The sequence below is a fragment of the Chiloscyllium plagiosum genome, unplaced genomic scaffold, assembly GCF_037043375.1.
Source record: "Chiloscyllium plagiosum isolate Xiang-an unplaced genomic scaffold, Cpla_swu_hap1 HiC_scaffold_1, whole genome shotgun sequence".
Taxonomy (NCBI): Eukaryota; Metazoa; Chordata; class Chondrichthyes; order Orectolobiformes; family Hemiscylliidae; genus Chiloscyllium; species Chiloscyllium plagiosum.
This window is the reverse complement of record NW_028270139.1, coordinates 91,376,868-91,400,770: the sequence shown is the minus strand read 5'-3', so window position 1 is coordinate 91,400,770 and position 23,903 is coordinate 91,376,868. Positions and strand designations below refer to the sequence as shown.

Below are 23,903 nucleotides of genomic sequence, written 5' to 3'. Positions count from 1 at the left end.
CCACGGCCTCACTCAGCTGCCATATTGTGATGGCATCCTGCAGCAAGGCCCCTGGCTTGTTGGTTTGCTACCCAACCTCAAGAGCGCACCTAAATTCTTTACCTGAATAGTGAGACTGCCCTTTGGCCATTAATACCCACACTGAGCAGTCTGTCATTAACACCCACGCACCCTCTGCCATTAATCCTCACATAGCTCAAGGTTATTATTATATACGCAGTTCAGGGTCACTATTACCCACACGGTTCAAGGCCAGTATTACTCACACAGCTCAGGGCCATTATTACCCACATGGCTCAGGGCCATTAATACTCACACGGCTCAGGGCCATTCATACCCACACTGCTCAGGGCCATTAATACCCACACTGCTCAGGGCTATTATTACAAACACTGCTCAGGGCTGCCACAGTAGGGTCTAGAAATTGAGAGGAAAAGTTAAATCCTATGTGTAGTGGCTCAACCCTTGCCAAGGCCTGGCTCAGAGATGGAAAGTTGTAGATGAGTAACACCATTCATAATCTGATCTTTCATCTTCCCATAAAAATAAACACAATACAAATCGTAAATCTTAATTAGGTCCATTTCATCTCCCAGAAGGTTTCCCTGTGCTCAGAGACATTGAACAGGTGTTCTAACTATTGAATAGTTAAATAGGGGGAATGCAAATCTGTCTCTGCTTAGATTAGAGCCTCTGGTTCTCCTTTTGTGAATGACTTTTCAGTATTTTTAGCATCCCATGGGAACATGTCCTGAGCTTCCCAGTCACAAAGATACTTGCCTTTGTTTGCTTAATGGGTTACTAATGTTTCACACCACAACAGCTGTGAATTGTGAATTCCTTACTTGCTAGAGTTCTACTGGTTTATGCAACCACACCATCAATTCCGCAACAAGGCTGTTGAAACAAATTTTGTAAAGTGGATCAATCACATCTGCAATGTGATTTTTCAATGTAATTGAAATAGTACATTGTGTTTAACACAATATTTCAAGTTTGACTGGCTTCAATCCACAAGCGATTATGCTGAACAATCCAAAGTATGCCTATCATGTCTTTATAGGAATATAGGAGCATTCCTGACGAAGGGCTTTTGCCCGAACCATCGATTTTTCTGCTCCTCGGACACTGCCTGACCTGCTGTGCTTTTCCAGCACCACTCTAACCTAGACTCTGATCTCCAGTATCTGCAGTCCTCACTTTCGCCACATAGGAGCATTCAACCCATTCAACCCTTCTACAAGATTATGGACGATCTGGGGCTTAACTCTATGTACCTGCCTTGGGCCCGTATCCCTTAATGCCTTTGCTTAACAAAAGTTTATTTATTTATTGTTTAAAATTAACTACTGATTCAGCATCCAATGGTGTTTGTGGAGGAGACTTCCAAACATTTACCACACTGTGTGAATAGAGGTGCTTCCTGCATGTCCCTTAATTTTTAGAATATGCACCCTAGTTCTAGGACCTCAAACCAATGGAAATAGTTTATCTTTATCTACCTTGTTTTTTCTTATTAATATCTTGAAGTCGTCAATCAAAGCACCCCATAAACTTCTAAATGCTAGAGAAAATAGGCCTAATTTGTGTAATCTATCCCCATAACTTAACCCCTGAAGCCTAGGTATCATTCTTGTAAGTGTATGTTGTACTCCCTCCAAGGCCAATACATCCTTCCCATGGTTGGTTGTGTGTCCAGATCTACTCATAGTACTGTAAATAGGGTCTTAACCAGGGTTCTTTTTATAACTGCACCTTAACTTCCATATCCATTGAATCCAGTCCTCCAGATATTAAACCACCTGTTGGTGTCTTTTGAAAGGTTGATGCACAAAACCCCTCTTTCGCCATCCAGTGCACTGAACTTCATACCATCCAGAAAGTACCCTGATCCATCTTTTTTCAGTCCAAAATGAATAATCCTTACATTTGCTTACAGTGAACTCCATCTGCCACAGTTTTGCTCATTCACTTCAAACATCAATATCCCTTTGTAATTTTATGTCAATATCTACCACTGTCTACCATGCCACTTAACTTGGTGTCATTGGCAAATTGGCTATATGACTTTTTGCCCACATTGTTTTTTTCTTTCTTATGATAATGTTATTCAAGATTTCCACCACCAGGAAAAAATACGTGTGGTCAGTAAACCAGTAACACGCAAAGTTCGGAACGAGCAATGTTTACATGAGAAAGATGAAGGGGAAGATAGGAGTCAAATCAAAATAGAGTTGGAGGGGGAAATCAAGCATTCCACTCCTCCACTATGCCCACCTCTCTCTAAGACATTGAGAATATTGGTGGACACAATGTTCCCACAATGTCCTCTCCAGGGACACCTGAGCTCAAACACAGCTGTGGAATTGGGGCAGACAGTTGGTTGTAATGACCCCAACCATGACTGGACCTGCTAAGGGCCAGCTTGGCCAGGCCCAGGAGCAGACCAGGAGATCCTCCAACCTGCTCAGTCCACTCTGCACTGGGTGCCCAAAGCTCAGGAGCGTGGGGCTGAAATGCAACCAAAATTACAGAAGAAGATTTTTTTGGATAATTAAAAGGGAGTACAAAAGCCTACAGCTAATATATATGCATGGACTCCATAGCACCACAAAACAAACCGTTGGGCTGGGAGTCTGTGAACCACCGCAGTTACAAGGGACAATTGCATGCAGCATCCTCCACCTCAGATTCCCAAACTATTCAAGTTGTTCATAAATAATGTAAATAATTGAGATCCCAACTCAGCTCCCTGTTGGACACCACTAGTCACATCCTGCTATGCATTATCCCTACTTTCTGCCACTCAGTCAATTTCCCCGCCAGGTCAGTAATTTGCCTTTAATTCCATGGGCTTCTATCTTAGTTAACAATATCTTATGTGGGACTTTATCAAATGCCTCTGGAAGTCCATATAAACAACATCGAGACACATTCCTCTGTCCACTACCTTAGTCACTTCTTCAAAAGGTTTTATGAGATTTGTCAGGCATGACCTCCCTGTCATGTTGGCTCTCCCTGATTAACTGAAGATCTGAGATATTCAGTCACCCCCATCCTTGATTATAACTCCAATAATTTCCAACAACAAATATTAGGCTAAATGGTCTGTAGTATAATGATTTTCCCTTGCACACTTCTTACAAAGCAAAATCATATCCCCAATTTTCGTTTACAGAGGGATGATTCCTTTATCTAGGGAACTCTGCAAAATTATAGTTAGGGCATCTGCAATGTGTTCCTTTACTTCCTTTAACACTCTCAGATGGAACAATCATATCCCGAGATTGGTCACTCTTTCATTGTGTTAACTTTGTTATTAATGATGTGTACTTACATTAATTTTATTCAGTGCCTTTTTCCAATCCATTATTAATTTCCTTGGAACTTCTGGGAGGCTATCCTTTTTTTGCTGCCAATATCGGGGTACAGGAATTATTCAATAGGTCTGCCATTTCCCCATAGTCATTGACAATATCCCCAAATACAGTCTTTAATGGGCCAGCATTGCCCCTCACTGCCCACTATTTAACTATATAATTCCTTCTTATTGATTTTGAAGTACTTTTCAAGTTGCCTTTCTTAATCTCTTTTAAAAGCACTTATAGGCTGATTTGGTCTTTGTAACTTTTCCATTCAACATAATCTGTGCTGCTTTTTGCATTTCTTGAAGTCCTTTCTTAGTTTTATTCTGTCCCTTATCTCTATAGTTGTCCATGGTTGTTTCTTCTGTGAAGTGAAGCTTTTTCCTCTCAGGGGTATGAACTGGTTTTGCCTTGTGCCAAATGTTTTCTTAATACATTTTATTCATTAAAAAAACTTAATGAAGCATTGCACAAGAATAACAAACAAATATTGGAATTTGACATTCCCTGCAATTGCAAACACAAGGCATTTCTTACGTAGACAAGATTTTATTTACATAGATTCGAGGCACTGAAAGGGTCAGATAACTGAATAGACCCTCATTGTACTTTGGCAGAAAGACCTTAAATCGTGGTCTTTTCTCCACTGTGCCTTGACAGCAGCTGTGCCAACCTTTAATGCATCTCTCAGCACGTAATGCTAGATCTTGGAATATGCCAGTCTGCAACACTCTTGAGGTCAACTCTTAGCATGGGAAAACCAACAAGTTTCAGATAGACCAAAAGAGCATCTTTCATTGAGTTGAGGTCCTCCAGGTGCAGTCAATGTTTTCTCAGTGTGCAACCCAGGGAAGAGCCCCTGGAGCACAGAGTTCAAACCTCGACAAGAACCACTGCATCTCTCTTTAGACCTTCTTTGCAAAGGAGATGTGTGACTATCTCGTCTGCCCTGCAGCTGCTTCAAGGGCATGTGCGGTGACAGAGATAATCCGGGCGTACATCCTCCAGTGTTCTTTACTCTCTTTACTAGATTTCCCCAGTTTACTGTGGACACGCTCTGTCTCATTCCATTAAGGCTGGTCTTACCTGAATCTAAAACTCTCATAGCCCATATACGCCTTTTGCTTTCAAATGCTTCATTAAACTGAATCATTTTATGATCACTATTTGACAATAGTGATCATAAATTAGGTTAGTAATTAAATCTGACTCATTACTCATGATTAAATCCAATATTACTTGTCCTATTGCTGCAGGAAACTATCCTGGACACACACCAGAAATTCACTACCTTTCTGACAGGTACTTGTCTGCCTTTCCCATCTATGTTCAAGTTAAAATCCCTTATTAATGTTACACTGGCTTTGCTAGATACTTGCCTAATTTCTGCATTTTTACAAGCTAACACTTCAGAGCTACTTATTACAGTTTTAGATCCTTTACTGGACCTCAGTTCCAGCCAAACAGACTCCACTGAATGCTTTCCCTCGTTTTACCCTCCTTCATCACTGAACAATAAGACTATTTCATTGTCATGACCATTTTCCCTATCCTTTATATAAACATTGTGAACTGGTATATTTAGTTCCAGTCTCAACCACCCTGCAGACATTTCTCAGACACCATGTCAAAATCTCCAATTTGAACTTACGCCTGCAGCTCATTTGATTTATTCTTTATTCTGTGCATTTGCATATAGAACTCTGACTCGGCCATATACTCTAACTCGTCCCTTAGCACTGAGGCTTTGTTCACCTGTTTATTACTTCTCTTTTTCGGTTTAATCAAGACACTTCTTATGGTTTTGCCATTACCTGTCATAGCCTGCAATAGGTCTGTTTCTTTAGACTAGATTCCCTGCAGTGTGGAAACAGGCCCTTCAGCCCAACTCGTTCATACCGACCCTCCGAAGAGTAACCCACCCAGACCTATTCCCCCTAACTAATGCACCTAACTCTCCAGGTAACTTAGTATGACCAATTCACCTAACCTGCACATCTTTGGACTGTGGGAGGAAACCAGAGCACCCAGAGGAAACCCATGCAGACACATGGAGAACTTGCAAACTCCACACAGACAGTTAGCCTCTGTCCTGTTGCTTGATTTTTAAACTATATTGACTTACCTGAACACTTCCTTCTCTTACTAGTTTTGAGTCCTTGTGACCACTGTTTTAATTTTTTCTGCTTATCTTAAGAGTCACAATATTATATAAAGCAAAGTCCTGGAACTCCTTCTGTAAAAACACTTTGTTCTTTATTCCATAAGACCTTATGGCGGCACGGTGGCACAGTGGTTAGCACTGCTGCCTCACAGCGCCAGAGACCTGGGGTTCAATGCCCGCCTCAGGCGACTAACTGTGTGGAGTTTGCACGTTCTCCCCGTGTCTGCGTGGGTTTCCTCTGGGTGCTCCGGTTTCCTCCCACAGTTCCAAGATGTGTAGGTCAGGTGAATTGGTCATGCTAAATTGTCCGTAGTGTTAGGTAAGGGGTAAACGTAAGGGTATGGGTGGGTTGCGCTTCGGCGGGGCGGTTTGGACTTGTTGGGCCGAAGGGCCTGTTTCCACACTGTAATATAATCTAACCTTAGGACATAGAAGCAGAAATTAGGCCATTCAGCCCACTGTGTCTGCTCTGCTATTTTATCATGACTGAGAAGTTTCGTGGGACATGGATGTTGCTGGCTGGGTCAGCAAATATTGCTCATCTCTAGCTGACCTTGGTAAGGTGGTTGTGAGCTGCTCCCTTGAATCTTTGCAGTCCATTTAGTGTAGGTAGACCACAATGCCATTAGAAAGGAGTTACAGAATTTTGACCCAGTGGCTTGGAAGGGATTTTAAAAGTGGTGATATTCCCCCATATCCACTGCCCTTGTCCTTCTAGATAGCAGTGGTCATGAATTAGGAAAGAACTGTTGCAAGATCTTTGGTGAATTTCTGCAGTGCATCTTGCAGAGAGTACACATTGGTGTACTGAGTGTCGGTGGTGAGGGATTGGATGTTTGTGGATATGGTGCCTATCAAGTGGGCAGCTTTGCCCTGATTGGTGTCAAGCTTCTTGAGAGTTGTTGGAGGTGCACTCATCCAGCCAAGTGGGGAGCATTCCATCTCACTCCTGACTGGTGCCTTGTAGATGGTCGACAGGCTTTGGAAGTCAGGAGGTAAGTTACTCACTGGAGGATACCTAGTCACCGAACTACCTTTGTAGCCATAATATTCATATGGCTTGACTAGTTCAGCTTCCAGTTAATGGTAATCCCAAGGATATTGATAATGGGGGATTCAGTGAGGTGAATGCCATTGAACATCAAGGGCTACACTAAGACTCTTGTTGGAGATAGTCTTTGCCTAGCACTGTCTGGCATGAATGTTCCTCGCCAATTTGTCAGCCCTAACCTGGATATTGATCAGGTTTTGCTTGGTTTGAATATGAACTGCTTTGGTATTTGAGGAGTCACGAATGATGCTGTACCTTGTGCAGTCACCAGTGAACATCTCCACTTCTGACAGAGGGGAGGTTATTGATGAAGCAGCTGAAGACAGTCAGGCTGAAGACACTGGCCTGATAAACTCCTGCAGACATGTCCTGGAGCAGACATGACTGAATCAAGAATTATTACAAGGCCGAAGCCGACCATTCAGCCCATCATGCTCCATTATCTGGTCTGGCTCTCTTATTTAAAGTGTCCTCTCTTTTCCCTAATCTCCACACACCATCACTATCCAAATAAAAAACATCCAATGCCCTCTTGAATGCTTTAATTGAACCTGCCTTCACGACATTTCCAGGCAGTGCATTCCATACCCTAACAACTCTCTCTTCATAAACATTTATTCTCACAGCACCCTTCCGTTGTTGGTACCTCATTTTACACTTATGCCCTCTTGCTTTTGTTCATTTTACAAGGGGAAACCACTTCCCCCAGCCTACTTTGTCCAGCCTGTACATGATTTTGAAAACCTCAAACAGATCTCCTCTCAGCCTTCTTCTCTCCAGGCTGAACCGTCCCAACCTCTTCAATCTATCCTCAAATGTGAAAGTTATCTTACCTGGAAACATTCCAGTAAATCACTGTCTGGTACAATTTTGACCCCCTTCTATGCTATTCCCCAATTCATAAAGCCAAAAACATTATATGTTTATTAAGTGCTCTCTCCATCTGTGCTGCCAACTTCAATAATCTGTGCACATAAACATTCAGGTCCCTCCATCATGATGGCCTGTAAATCACCGAATCAAATATTCAGATAGGCACTGCTAGAAGGGGAAGCTCTGTACAAGGAATGTTAATGGATTTAATTCATTTATAATGTCCACTCACCCCCAAAAAAATACACGCCAAGGGGTTTAAACTCCCCTTGTTTATAATTCACAAAATTGAGTCAGGGAAGCATCAGAATTACAGATTTTATTAGGATCTCTGTTTACGTTTTTGCAAATCAGCCAACCTATCACAGGATCATAAAAATTCACAGTAAAGAGAAAGACAATTTGTTCGAATATGTCTGTGCCCATTCTTTACTGCATCAATCCAAGACAAACCTCATTGCCTCATGTTCTCCCTATAGCTTTGTATTTTGCAATATGTCAAATATTTATTCAACTTTCCTTTAAAGAACGTAACAGTCTTCACTTTAGCCACTCCCTGCAACTCCAACAAAATTCTGCATAAAGAAATTCTCTTCACCTCTCTGCTCATTCTGTTAGTGTGATTAAATTAATTCCCACTGTGAGTGAACCTGTAACTAGAAAATAGCATGTACCTATTGACGTAATAAAACTCTTGATTACCTTAAAAACTTAAATTTTGTCCACTGTTGGGCTCCTATGTTCTACTAGGCACAGTCCCAGCATTTCAATTCTCTCTCATAACTATAGTTTCCCAACACTTTTAAATCCTACCCTGAATCAAGTACTTTGGAGAAAGGAGTGTCCACAAAATGTTTCTGCAATGCCATGTGTTTGCTGCTGTAATTCATAAACCATAAATTGAGCCTGATTCTTCCAATGTCCTTAAGTGCTTTTCTGTGAATTCGCTGATGGCTGTTTTTCCACACTTTTCAGTGTTTGATACATACGGTATCAACGCTGGATGTAGTGCAGAGTCCCTGCACCTCTGGTGAAAATGTCAGGAGTGCCGAAGTCAAGGCATCTAGGCCCATATGGAGAGAGAGTGCCATGTCTGATAACTGCCTGCTGCTCAAATGATATGGGGACTCCAAAGCCCACATTTGATCTTTGTCCCTGAATTTATCATCCCACATTTATCCACCTGAATGACACCTACCATCAATCTACACATTTCACTAAGCCCTATGTATCCTCCTTAAATCTTTCACAGGTTATTCTCATTTTTGGCAGCTTCCTTTCCCCTGTCTCATCAGCAAACTATGACATTGTTATGACTAAATTATCCATCTATTTAAACAAAGTTGTACTCAGCACTGACCCCCGGGGGCACTCCTGCCAACTTACCTCAACAGGTAGACAGGGTAATGAAGGGGGCATTTGGCATGCTTGCCTTTATTGGTCAGTGCATTGAATATAGGAGTCAGGATGTCATGTTGCCGGTGTATAAGACATTGATGAGGCCACTTTGGAATACCGTGTTAAATTCTGGTATTCCTGCTACAGGAAAGATGTTATCAAACTTGAAAGGGTGCAGAAAAGATTTACAAGGATGTTGCCAGGGTTGGAGGGATTGAGCTATAGGGAAAGACTGAATAGGCTGGGCCTGTTTTCCCTGGAGCATCTGAGGTTGAGGGGTGCCTTATAGAGGTTTATAAAATCATGAGGGGCAAGGATAGACTGAATAGCCAAGGTCTTTTCCCAAGATAGAGGAGTCCAAAACTAGACAGTATAGGTTTAAGATGAGAGGGGAAGGATTTAAAAAGGATCTGAGGGACAACGTTTTCATGGAATGAACTGCCAGAGAACGTGATGGAGGCTGGTACAATTACAACACTTAAGAAGTATCTGGGTGGCTTTATCAATGAGAAAGGTTTAGAAGGATATGGGCCCAATGCAGGCAAATGGGACTAGATTAATTGAAGATATCTTGACGCATGGTTGAGTTGGACCAGTTCTTTGTTTCCTATCTCTCTAGGAATTTTTAAAAATTTGTGACATAATTGTTAAACTTTTCACAAAAAACTTCTAATGATCTATATCATCCTAAATAAATTAATTTGCAATAGCTATGTATTTGTTAATTTCTTTAAAAAAAACTTGTCTGGATTTTAATGACCCGAGCAAACCTGCAATTTACCTCATTCATTATTTACACTTTTGCCACTGCATGTGACAATTTGACATGAGGATAGGTTTCATCCTCTGAACTCCTAACTTCAACTTTGCCAAAATAGGGATATGTTGCTTTAAATTGATGAAAATGTTAAGTATTCATTCCTATTAAGATCCAAGTTGGCATCCAATAGACCATATTACATTATGTCCTCTAGTCCTGTCTGATTTATCCATGTCTTTAATATAACTTATGTTAAGTTTAGGTTTTGAATTCTGAGTTAGTAAAATATGGGTTTTCTATGTGTCCAAAATTAATAATTAACTGACAGTTATTTCTGGAACCATGGTTTTACGTCTTAAAAGTACCTATGAGGGTTACACTGGTACCCTAATGTGTTTGTATTTAACTTATGATATTATAACTTAGCAGGGTGAACCATTGTGCTTTAAGGTACAGTAGAAATTCCTAGACTTAGGGAGCTTATTTTTTTTAAGCATAAGGGAAACTCCCATAGCTCAAAGCCAGAGATTTTTGTTTTCAGTTTTACTTTGCTCTGGGCAGCTGAGTTTGTTTCAACACAGACATATGATCTCTCCAGATATAGCTATCAGAGTTTTCAGTCTAGGAGTTAAAATCACAGTTCCCTTAAACCTATCAAGGTGTTATAGCAAGGGACTCAGATGTTCGCATTATTCAATGGTTATCATTAGCTGCTGTACAAAGGATTTTTCTTTAAAAATTGTAAAGGGACAGTCTTACAATTCATGAGATTATACCTTAACTGTGTGGAAATCTCTGAATTTGTGTTATAAATAGATCATTGGTTTATTCTATTTCATCTTTCTTTCTTCTCCTTTATTGTTGAAACAAAACCTGCAACATTGCACACTTCTGTTCTAGTGGGAGACCACTTGTTAAAGCCAAAACAAAATATGATATAGCAAGTCAGACCTTTCAGCCGGGATTATAACAATAGAAAGCATATGGATAAGAAAATGGCAATTATTAATTATAAAAAAGCTTTTGAGAATAAAAAATTAGTAAAACCAGCCATTTCAAATCAAACATATTTCACTTAATAATGTATACAAACAATGTTAATTTTAAGAAAGCAGATATGTAGCCGAGTGCTTATGGCCCTTGACCAGCTAACAAAAAGTCAACAATTCAAATCTAATTTAGGCCAATTTCAAAATTGTATTCAATCATTTCTAGGGCGCACCAGAAAAACAATGAATAAATGATGCTGGTTATTTGTATGGCATCCAATGAAACTTGAAAAGACAAATCAATCCAAACAAATTAAAACTGGTTTGGGTTATACTGCTTAAAATTACAGCTTTTTTGGCTGAAACATGACTGCTATTTTGTCCCATGACACTTGTTACAAATAAATAAGCTGATTCCACAACTGGATAAAACTACAAGAAAACATTAGCAACCAAGAAACAAGTTATTTAATGGGTTCTATTTGATTTGCAACGAGTACCGAAATATGATTTACCATTCAGCAACCCTGTTAGGGAGAACAGCTGTTGCTTTTATGGAAATAATAAATCGCCACAAACTGATTTAATTTAACGACTAACGTTATTATTATCCAACCATTACAATTTTGATTCAACAAAATATTTTTAGGTTAATTGTTTAGTTCTTCATCAGCCATGTGATGGACTAAATTTGTATATTTTGCAGAATCTATACTACTCCAAACTTCACATTCCCAATTTACACTCAACAAACCACAAATCCAAACTGAAAAAGACAGCACAACACTGAAATAAAGATCCTCATTTATCTTCTTTTGACTTTTTTTAATATCTCAAATAAATTTGTGTAGATGGTTGAGTTATAGATTTATTGAGCCACACAGCAAGGAAACAGATCCTTCGGTCCAACCAGTCTATACCGAACATAATCTAAACTAGTTCCGCCTGCCTGCTCCTGGCCCATATTCCTTCAAACCTTTCCTATTCATGTATCTATCCAAATGTCTTTTAAATTTTTAATTATGCCTGTCTCAGCCACTTTCTCATAATATTCATTCCACATGCGAACCTCCCTCTGTATTTTTAAAATCTCTCTCCTCTCAGCTTAAAAATGTGCCTACTCGTCTTGAAATCCACCATCCTAGGCAAAAGACAACTACAATTAACTATCTATACCTCTCATTATTTTATAAACTTCTGTTGGATCACCTGCCAACCTCTTACTCTCCAGTGAAAAATGTCCCAGCCTATCCAGCCTTTCTTTATAACTCAAACCTTCTAAACCTGGCAACATCCTGGAAAATCTCTTCTATACCCTCTCCAGCTTGATAATATCCTTCTTATAACTGGGCGACCAGAAATAGACACAGTATTCCAGAAGAATTTTCACCAATGTCCCATACAACCTCAATATGAATTGCCAACTCCTATATTGAAAGGACTGAGCAATGAAGGCAAATGTGTTAAATGCCATTTTAACCACCCAGTCTTTCGTGACACAGGCTTCAAAAGAACTATGTACCTGCACCACTAGGTCCTTCTGTTCTACAACACTACCTGAGCATTACTTGTATAAGCCCTAACAAAATGTTTGTTGTATCAAAGTGCAATACCTCACATTTATCCAGATTGAACTCCATCTGCCATTTTTCAGCCCATTGACCCATTTGATCAAGATCCCTTTGTAATCTTAGAAAACCTTCCCTGTCTACAATGTCACAAATTTTGTTGTTGTCTGCAAACCTACTAATCATGCCTTCTATATTCTCATCCAAATCATTCGTACAGAAGACAAACAAAACAGGACGCAGAACTGATCACTGTGGAACACCGCTGGTCACAGGCCTCCAGCCCGAAAAGCAACCCTCCACCATTACTCTGTCTCTTGCTGTTAAGCCAATTATGTATCCAGTTGCCAAGCTCACCCTGAATCCTATGTGACCTAACCTTACTAATTAACATGATGAAACAGGGAGTTTCAATCAAGAAACACTTCCAGGCATAACAATTACTGGGCTCCAAATAATTTCACAATCTACTTCCAACACATGCATACAGGAAGTTTTTGTGAGTAGTGATTTTCATGGGACAACCCGAAATAATACCAAATCATTACAATCACGCTGCATACTGGATACACTAGCATAATGAATACATTACTGCGCATGGAATCCAGAGAACGGGGACAGGATTTGGCAAATTGGATCAGTGCACCGATGAAGGTGTCCCAGCATGTTGAAAACAATCATTCAACTTGGATTTTGTCCTAACTAATCAAATATATGTTAGAGGGAAGCTCTTAAAGCTTGAGATCCAATGAGGCTTTTAAAAAACAGCTAAGGTCAATTAAGAAATTAATAAAGAGAGTTAGATTAGATACATAAAACAAACTGTACAAATTTCTATACACATAAAAAAGTTAATATAATTAAACATGGGTATCTAAGAAATGGAGACAGAAGCTATCATGGCAAATAAGGAAAGAGCAGAGACATTATAACAGTATTTCGCATGTGTGTTCATGATAGAGGACATAAAAAAAAGTCCAGAAATAGTGGGTCTTATGAGACTGAAAAAATTAAGAGAAATAAGTATTGTGTAGCTCCTGTGGCGCAATCAGTCAGCGCGTGGTACTTATATGTCAGTATGGAGGTGTGTGCAATGCCGAGGTTATGAGTTTGAGCCTCACCTGGAGCAGTTTTATGGGCAGCATGGTGGCACAGTGGTTAGCACTGCTGCCTCACAGTGCCAGAGACCTGTGTTCAATTCCCGCTTCAGGCAACTGTCTGTGTGGAGTTTGCACATTCTCCCTGTGTCTGCGTGGGTTTCCTCCGGGTGCTCCGGTTTCCTCCCACAGTCCAAAAATGTGCAGGTTAGGTGAATTGGCCAAGCTAAATTGCCCATAGTGTTAGGTGAAGGGGTAAATGTAGGGGAATGGGTCTGGGTGGGTTGCTCTTCGGAGGGTCGGTGTGGACTTGTTGAGCCGAAGGGCCTGTTTCCACACTGTAAGTAAACTAATCTAAACTAATCTAATCTAAGCATTCATAAATAACAATTATTAGAAAAGTGAGGAGAAAAAAATCAATACCTTGGGGAGGATGGCTCACATGCTAGGGTTTAAAAACAGCTAGCTGTAAAAATAAGGGATAGATTAGTATTGATCTTCCAGAATTTCCCCTCATGATAGAATGAACCCTGTCAGTTAAAAGGTGAAACACATAACTCCACTATTTGAAATGGAGTGAGATGGCCAACTGGGGTCTTTAGGCCAATTTGTCTGGCATCAGTAGTCGGGAAAATAACAATTATTACATTACTACCATTTTTTATATGGTTAAAAAGAAAAGGCAGAGAAAATCATAATATGATTGGACAGCATCATTGCAAATTTATGAAAGGGATCTTTGAGTTTGTAACTAGCATAACAAATGGAAGAACCAGTGAAGATATTATATTTAGAATTTCAAAGAGCATTCAGTACAGTAAGGAGTAATACAGAGGTTCTTACACAAAATTAAGACTATGCGATTTGGGAAAATATTGTAGATTGAATTGAGGTTTGCTGAATGGATAATATAAGAGTATGCAAATAAACATGCAATTTAAGTCAGACATGTCCTAACTAGTGAGATACCACAGCATTCAGTGTGTGGGCCTCAATTAGTATAGAATCTCTAAGTATGGAAATGGGCCATTTGGCCCATTAAGTCTATTTCAACCCTGCAAAAAACAACCCACACAACCCTGCATTTCCCATGGCTGATCCATCTAATGTGCACATTTTTGGACTGTGGGAGGAAACCAGAGCACATGTCAAAAATCCATACAGACACAGGAAGAATGTGCAAGCTCCACACAGACAGTCACCCAAGGCTGGAATCGAACCTGGATCCCTGGACTGAGGCAGCAGCACCAACCACTGAGCCACCTTGCTTCCCTTTAAAACTTAGATCAATGCCTTAGGTAATGGGACTCAATACAACTTATCAATGCTTGCTAATGATACAAAATTAGGTAGTTAAGTAAAGTCAGGGGAGAAATCAAAGAGGATATAAAGACAGGCTAAGTGAGTAAGCAAGGATATGGCAGATGCAATATTATGGGAAGAAATATGAAGTTATTCACTTTATTAGGCAAAATAGAATTGCAGCTTTTTTAATGATGATATTCTGGAAATATAGATATTCAGAGGAATCTGAGAGATCTTGTCCAAGATCATGGAAAATTTACATCCAGATACACCAGCAGGAAACAAAATAAGTCATAAGCCATTATTATAAATGAGTTAGGGTACAAGATTGAAAACGGCTCACTGCAGGTGTATATATATCAGGTACTGATGAAAGCTCAATTTGAGTACATTGTGCAGCTCAGGTCTACTTATTAAGGAAAAGATATATTTGCCATTGAGGAAGTACAACAAAGATCCATTAAACAGATATCTGGGATGAGCTATGTAGAAATTGAAAAAATGAAGCCTTTTTACTCAGTGCTTTGAAGAATGAGAGGAAATGTCACATAAAGAGGCAAGGCACAAGTACTTTGCTTTTCACTCTATCTCAGTACATGTGACAATAATCAAACCAAAGCCACTCAGCAGAAATTAAATGTTTCTCCTGGTCAATGGCTCTAGAACTAAAGATCACAGGACGGAGATTGGCTTTTAATAAATTTTCAATACATGATGAAAATGACAGCCATTTTTGACCAAATGTGACATCAAGGAGCCCAAGTAAAAGTGAAGTTAATGGGAGGCAATGGGGAGACTCTGCAATGATTGGAGTCATACCTGGTGCTTCGGAAGGTAGTTGTGGTTCATAGAACCAAAGAATCCCCACAAAAGCACTGCCTATCGACTTGCTCCGAACAGCATCCCATCCAGACCTAACCCCCTACGCTTTGCCGCATTTCCCCTGGCTAATCCACCTAGCCTGCATATCCCAGGACACTACAGACAATTGAGCATGGCTAATCCACCTAACATGTACATTTTTGGACAGTGAGAGGAAACCAGAGCACCCTCAAAAATGCACAGACACGGGCAAAACATGTAAATTCCTCACAGTCAGTCACCCAAAACTGGAATCAATCCCAGATTCCTGGCCACTGTGAGGCAGCTAACCACTGTGTCACCCTCTTTAAAAAAAAGCTTGTTGTTATCTCAGCTCCAGGACATCTCTTCAGGAGTTCTTCAGGGGAGTTCCAAGGCCCAGGCATCTTCAGCTGCTTCATTCATGACTTTTCCTCCATGATGAGGTCGAAAGTGGGATGAACGCCAATGATTCGCTACTCCTAAGATACTGAAGCAGTCCATGACCAAATACATCATGACCTGGACTATGTCCAAGACTGGAGTGAAAAGTGGCAATTAATATTCACACTACACAAATGCCAGGTGATGGCTATCTCCAATAAGAGGTAATCTAACCATTACCTTGGGGTTACTATTAACCAGAGATTGAACTGAACAGGCCAGTTAAATACAGTAGAATACTGCAGCAAGTAGATCACCTTCTGGCTCTCCAAGGCCCATCCACCATCAACAAGCCATACTCTGAAATGTGATGTAATACTCCCTACTTCCCTGAATGGGTGCAGCTCCAACAACACTCTCGAAATTTAACACCATAGAGGGCAAAGCAGCCTGCTTGATCAGCATCACATCACATCACATCACATCACAAACATTCACTCCCTCCACCACAGATGCTGAGTAGGAGCAGTGTGTACTATCCACAAGCTACACTGCAGAAATTCAACAAAAATTGGATCTTCCAAAGCCATGAGCACTGATGTCTAGAAGGACAAGGGCAGCAGGTACATGAAACAACTTACTTGCAAATTTCCCTCCAAGCCACTTTCCAACCTGAGGTGAAAATAAATCACTGTTCCTTCACTGCAGCTGGGTCAAATTCCCTCCCTGATGCCATTGCGGGTCAACAACAGCAACAATCCAAGAAGGCAACTCACCACCACCTTCTTAGGGGGAACGAGGGGTGGGCAATAAATATTGGCCCAGCAACACATCAGTGAATTAAAAAAAAAACAAATCTTAGTTTGTGCCAGATCTGACACTAACCAGGTAAGACTTCTCCGCATTTTGTTAGTGTTGCTTGATGTCACACTCTGTCATTTGCTGCCTTTCCTCTCGCCAAGCTGGCCCGAAGCTGTATTCATGTCTGGTACTGAGTGGCTGAGTGAAACCCAAACTAAGTGTTGGTGATTATTGGCGAATAAGCATGGTCAGTGACATATCCCATCACTCCATCTCATGATTGCGAGTACAGTGATGGGGTAGTCATTGGTCAGAGTTGATCTGCCCTGGATTTTGTGGACAAGACAAACCTGGGTGATTCACAACACAATCCAGAATATGCTAATCTTGTGGCTATTTTGGAATAGCTTGGCCAGGGTGCAGCTGGTTTTGAAGGACAGACCTTGAATACGACGGCAAGATGCTGTCAGGGTTCAAAGGCATTGGTGTAACCAGTGCCTTTAGCGATTTATTTTATCATGTGGAAAGAACTGAATTATTGTTGTCTTAATATTGCAGGAATTCAGGAGGTCGAGATGGACCACTTACTCAGAAAGGCAGTTCTGATTGAGAATGTTAAAAATCACACAACACCAGGTTATAGTCCAACAGGTTTAATTGGAAGCACAACTAAACCTGTTGGACTATAACCTGGTGTTGTATGATTTTTAACTTTATACACCCCAGTCTAACACCAGCATCTCCAAATCCTGATTGAGAATGGCTGCAAAATGGTCCAGTCTCGTGTCTTGCATCATATTTCATCAGTATTATCTCTGAAGATACTTATCCCTCTAGATTGGGTTGGGATATCTGGTCGGCATGGACGGGTTGGACCGAAGGGTCTGTTTCCATGCTGTACATTTCTATGACTCTATGGTATTGGGGCTGTTAAAAAATTATTTTATTTTCAAATTAGACTCTTGAAGTACGTGCTAGTTATTTCAACTGGTAATACAACTGTGGTGGTGCCATGGTGTACAACATTCAGCACGTGAAAATAGCAATACAGCAAGACACCACAATCACGACAGTATTTCCAGAATGCTTTGCCCGGATGAAACACCCTCTCGATGAAAAACAACAAACTCCAATTTTATTTCAAAAAGACCAGCCGCAAATGTCAAGGAGCAACCTTATCAGCTGGAGAATGAGTGATGACTGAAATATTGGCAGGTAAACAAACTGGATGACTAAAGCTCCAAACATAATGCATGAACCAGACTGAAAATCTTCTTTAAAAATTATTTTCTCTGCAACATGTTTCCCTTCGATGATCTTTACTTGCTTTCCATAGGACACCAAAAAAATTTCCAACTTTGCAATATTCTAACATTCTCATTGACAAGCTTAAATCAGCAAAGAAAGCCAATCCGGATGGAGCTTCAGCCTACAGCAGGACTGGGCACTGGGTGCACGGGGAACATGCAATGCACAACCAAGTCTAAAATAAACATTTGACACGAATGTCCTTCCCAGTGGCTGGGTGAACTGAGATTAGCTCGGTTCTGGAAAGATGCTGTGTGCATAGGGGTTACAGCAACGAGAGGTTTATAAACTTCTCAAGAAAATACATGCGGGTGAAAGCAGTGGCGAGGACTCAGTGGATATTTCGGCACACTCTCCGACACACACACACACACAGGAACCGCTTTTCAAATCAGCCGAAAGACGGACAAGCAGCTTGAAGGTGAATAAGCCCGGCGCTAGAGGAAAGCAGAGAGTTTACCCGGGGCACTCAGGGGCCCTTAAGGAGCTGGTGGATCTCGACCGCGGTTTCATGACGATGTGGCTCATGGTGTGATCCTGCTCAGGATCTCCGGACTCGACCACAACTCTTCCTCGAGATCTGATTTCCTCGTCCCGAATACGTTGTGGGGCAGACTGCAGTCACCTCCCCCTCTCCCTCCCCCTCTCCTTTCCTCTGAGCTCTTTCTTCACCGAATTACTCAAGCATCAACTGTTCGGAAGTGACAGCTCCTGCCACAGGCACCGCCAGTGAGGCTGCTCTCTCTCTCTGTCTGTGAGCCCAGACCGCCCGCCCTGGGACCGCGGCTTCTCGGGTCCACACACAAACACGGACACAGGGACACAGTGAGACACACACACACAGGGATACAGTGAGACACACACACACAGGGATACAGTGAGACACACACACACAGGGATACAGTGAGACACACACACACAGGGACAGTGAGACACACACACAGGGACAGTGAGACACACACACAGGGATACAGTGAGACACACACACACAGGGATACAGTGAGACACACACACAGGGACAGTGGGACACACACAGGGATACAGTGAGACACACACACAGGGATACAGCGAGACGCACACACAGGGACAGTGAGACACACACAGGGATACAGTGAGACACACACACACAGGGATACAGCGAGACGCACACACAGGGACAGTGAGACACACACAGGGATACAGTGAGACACACACACACAGGGATACAGTGAGACACACACACAGGGACAGTGAGACACACACACAGGGACAGTGAGACACACCCACAGGGATACAGTGAGACACACACACACAGGGATACAGTGAGACACACACACAGGGACAGTGAGACACACACACACAGGGATACAGTGAGACACACACAGGGATACAGTGAGACACACACACACAGGGATACAGTGAGACACACACACAGGGACAGTGAGACACACCCACAGGGATACAGTGAGACACACACAGGGATACAGTGAGACACACACAGGGACAGTGGGACACACACAGGGATACAGTGAGACACACACAGGGATACAGTGAGACACACACACAGGGACAGTGAGACACACACACAGGGATACAGTGAGACACACACACAGGGATACAGCGAGACACACACACAGGGACAGTGAGACACACACACAGGGATACAGTGAGACACACACACAGGGATACAGTGAGACACACACACAGGGACAGTGAGACACACACACAGGGATACAGTGAGACACACACACAGGGATACAGTGAGACACACACACAGGGACAGTGAGACACACACACAGGGATACAGTGAGACACACACACACAGGGACAGTGAGACACACACACAGGGATACAGTGAGACACACACACACAGGGACAGTGAGACACACACACAGGGATACAGTGCGACACACACAGGGATACAGTGAGACACACACAGGGACAGTGAGACACACACACAGGGATACAGTGAGACACACACACAGGGACAGTGAGACACACACACAGGGATACAGTGAGACACACACACAGGGACAGTGAGACACACACACAGGGATACAGTGAGACACACACACAGGGACAGTGAGACACACACACAGGGACAGTGGGACACACACACAGGGATACAGTGAGACACACACACAGGGACAGTGAGACACACACACAGGGATACAGTGAGACACACACACACAGGGACAGTGAGACACACACACAGGGATACATTGAGACACACACACAGGGATACAGTGAGACACACACAGGGACAGTGAGACACACACACAGGGATACAGTGAGACACACGCACAGGGACAGTGAGACACACACAGGGACAGTGGGACACACACACAGGGATACAGTGAGACACACACAGGGATACAGTGAGACACACAGGGACAGTGAGACACACACACAGGGATACAGTGAGACACACACACAGGGACAGTGAGACACACACACGGATACAGTGAGACACACACACAGGGATACAGTGAGACACACACACAGGGATACAGTGAGACACACACACAGGGACAGTGAGACACACACACAGGGATACAGTGAGACACACACACAGGGACAGTGAGACACACACACAGGGATACAGTGGGACACACACACAGGGATACAGTGAGACACACACACACAGGGATACAGTGAGACACTACACAGGAATACAGTGAGACACACACAGGGACAGTGAGACACACACACAGGGATACAGTGAGGCACACACACAGGGATACAGTGAGACACACACAGGGACAGTGAGACACACACAGGGATACAGTGAGACACACACACAGGGATACAGTGAGACACACACAGGGACAGTGGGACACACACAGGGACAGTGGGACACACACACAGGGATACAGTGAGACACACACACAGGGACAGTGGGACACACACACAGGGATACAGTGAGACACACACACAGGGACAGTGAGACACACACACAGGGATACAGTGAGACACACACACACAGGGACAGTGGGACACACACACAGGGATACAGTGAGACACACACACAGGGACAGTGAGACACACACACAGGGATACAGTGAGACACACACACAGGGACAGTGGGACACACACACAGGGATACAGTGAGACACACACACAGGGATACAGTGAGACACACACACAGGGATACAGTGAGACACACACAGGGACAGTGAGACACACACAGGGATACAGTGAGACACACACACAGGGACAGTGAGACACACACACCGGGATACAGTGAGACACACACACAGGGACAGTGGGACACACACACAGGGATACAGTGAGACACACACACAGGGACAGTGAGACACACACACAGAGACAGTGAGACACACACACAGGGATACAGTGAGACACACACAGGGACAGTGAGACACACACACAGGGACAGTGGGACACACACACAGGGATACAGTGAGACACACACACAGGGACAGTGAGACACACACACAGGGACAGTGAGACACACACACAGGGATACAGTGAGACACACACACAGGGACAGTGGGACACACACACAGGGATACAGTGAGACACACACACAGGGACAGTGAGACACACACACAGGGACAGTGGGACACACACACAGGGATACAGTGAGACACACACACAGGGACAGTGAGACACACACACAGGGACAGTGGGACACACACACAGGGATACAGTGAGACACACACACAGGGACAGTGAGACACACACACAGGGATACAGTGAGACACACACACACAGGGACAGTGAGACACACACACAGGGATACAGTGAGACACACACACAGGGATACAGTGAGACACACACAGGGACAGTGAGACACACACACAGGGATACAGTGAGACACACGCACAGGGACAGTGAGACACACACAGGGACAGTGGGACACACACACAGGGATACAGTGAGACACACACAGGGATACAGTGAGACACACACAGGGACAGTGAGACACACACACAGGGATACAGTGAGACACACACACAGGGACAGTGAGACACACACACGGATACAGTGAGACACACACACAGGGATACAGTGAGACACACACAGGGATACAGTGAGACACACACACAGGGACAGTGAGACACACACACAGGGATACAGTGAGACACACACACAGGGACAGTGAGACACACACACAGGGACAGTGGGACACACACACAGGGATACAGTGAGACACACACACACAGGGATACAGTGAGACACTACACAGGGATACAGTGAGACACACACAGGGACAGTGAGACACACACACAGGGATACAGTGAAGCACACACACAGGGATACAGTGAGACACACACAGGGACAGTGAGACACACACACAGGGATACAGTGAGACACACACACAGGGATACAGTGAGACACACACAGGGACAGTGGGACACACACAGGGACAGTGGGACACACACACAGGGATACAGTGAGACACACACACAGGGACAGTGGGACACACACACAGGGATACAGTGAGACACACACACAGGGACAGTGAGACACACACACAGGGATACAGTGAGACACATACACAGGGACAGTGGGACACACACACAGGGATACAGTGAGACACACACACAGGGACAGTGAGACACACACACAGGGATACAGTGAGACACACACACAGGGACAGTGGGACACACACACAGGGATACAGTGAGACACACACACAGGGATACAGTGAGACACACACACAGGGATACAGTGAGACACACACACAGGGATACAGTGAGACACACACAGGGACAGTGAGACACACACAGGGACAGTGGGACACACACAGGGATACAGTGAGACACACACACAGGGACAGTGAGACACACACACCGGGATACAGTGAGACACACACACAGGGACAGTGGGACACACACACAGGGATACAGTGAGACACACACACAGGGACAGTGAGACACACACACAGAGACAGTGAGACACACACACAGGGATACAGTGAGACACACACACAGGGACAGTGAGACACACACACAGGGACAGTGGGACATACACACAGGGATACAGTGAGACACACACACAGGGACAGTGAGACACACACACAGGGATACAGTGAGACACACACACAGGGACAGTGAGACACACACACAGGGATACAGTGAGACACACACACAGGGACAGTGAGACACACACACAGGGACAGTGGGACACACACACAGGGATACAGTGAGACACACACACAGGGACAGTGAGACACACACACAGGGACAGTGAGACACACACACAGGGATACAGTGAGACACACACACAGGGACAGTGGGACACACACACAGGGATACAGTGAGACACACACACAGGGACAGTGAGACACACACAGGGATACAGTGAGACACACACACAGGGACAGTGAGACACACACACAGGGATACAGTGAGACACACACACAGGGATACAGTGAGACACACACACACACAGGGATACAGTGAGACCACACACAGGGACAGTGAGACACACACACAGGGACAGTGAGACACACACACAGGGATACAGTGAGACACACACACAGGGATACAGTGAGACACACACACACAGGGACAGTGAGAACACACACATACAGGGATACAGTGAGACCACACACAGGGACAGTGAGACACACACACACAGGGATACAGTGAGACACACACACAGGGACAGTGAGACACACACATGGATACAGTGAAACACACACAGGGACAGTGAGACACACACACAGGGATACAGTGAGACACACACACACAGGGACAGTGAGACACACACACAGGGATACAGTGAGACACACACACACAGGGATACAGTGAGACACACACACAGGGACAGTGAGACACACACACACAGGGATACAGTGAGACACACACACACAGGGACAGTGAGACACACACACAGGGACAGTGAGACACACACACACAGGGATACAGTGAGACACACACACCCAGGGACAGTGAGACACACACACAGGGACAGTGAGACACACACACACAGGGATACAGTGAGACACACACACACAGGGACAGTGAGACACACACACAGGGACAGTGA

The 23,903-nt window shown here is 43.5% G+C and overlaps 1 protein-coding gene across 10 annotated transcripts in view; it reads right to left on the bottom strand.

The window, feature by feature from the left end:
• The window catches only part of pde4d (phosphodiesterase 4D, cAMP-specific), a 1,351,522-nt gene that overhangs the window by 238,007 nt on the left and 1,089,612 nt on the right, over positions 1 to 23,903 (bottom strand). The window contains exon 1 of one of the 10 annotated variants that reach the window (XM_087988845.1): positions 18,364 to 18,485. The exons of the other annotated variants lie outside the window; for them this stretch is intronic. Within the exon in view, the coding sequence (XP_087844971.1) occupies positions 18,364 to 18,431 (68 nt within the window). The 5' untranslated portion in view covers positions 18,432 to 18,485. Of the gene's footprint in view, positions 1 to 18,363; positions 18,486 to 23,903 lie in introns of those variants that run through there. 10 annotated transcript variants of the gene reach the window in all.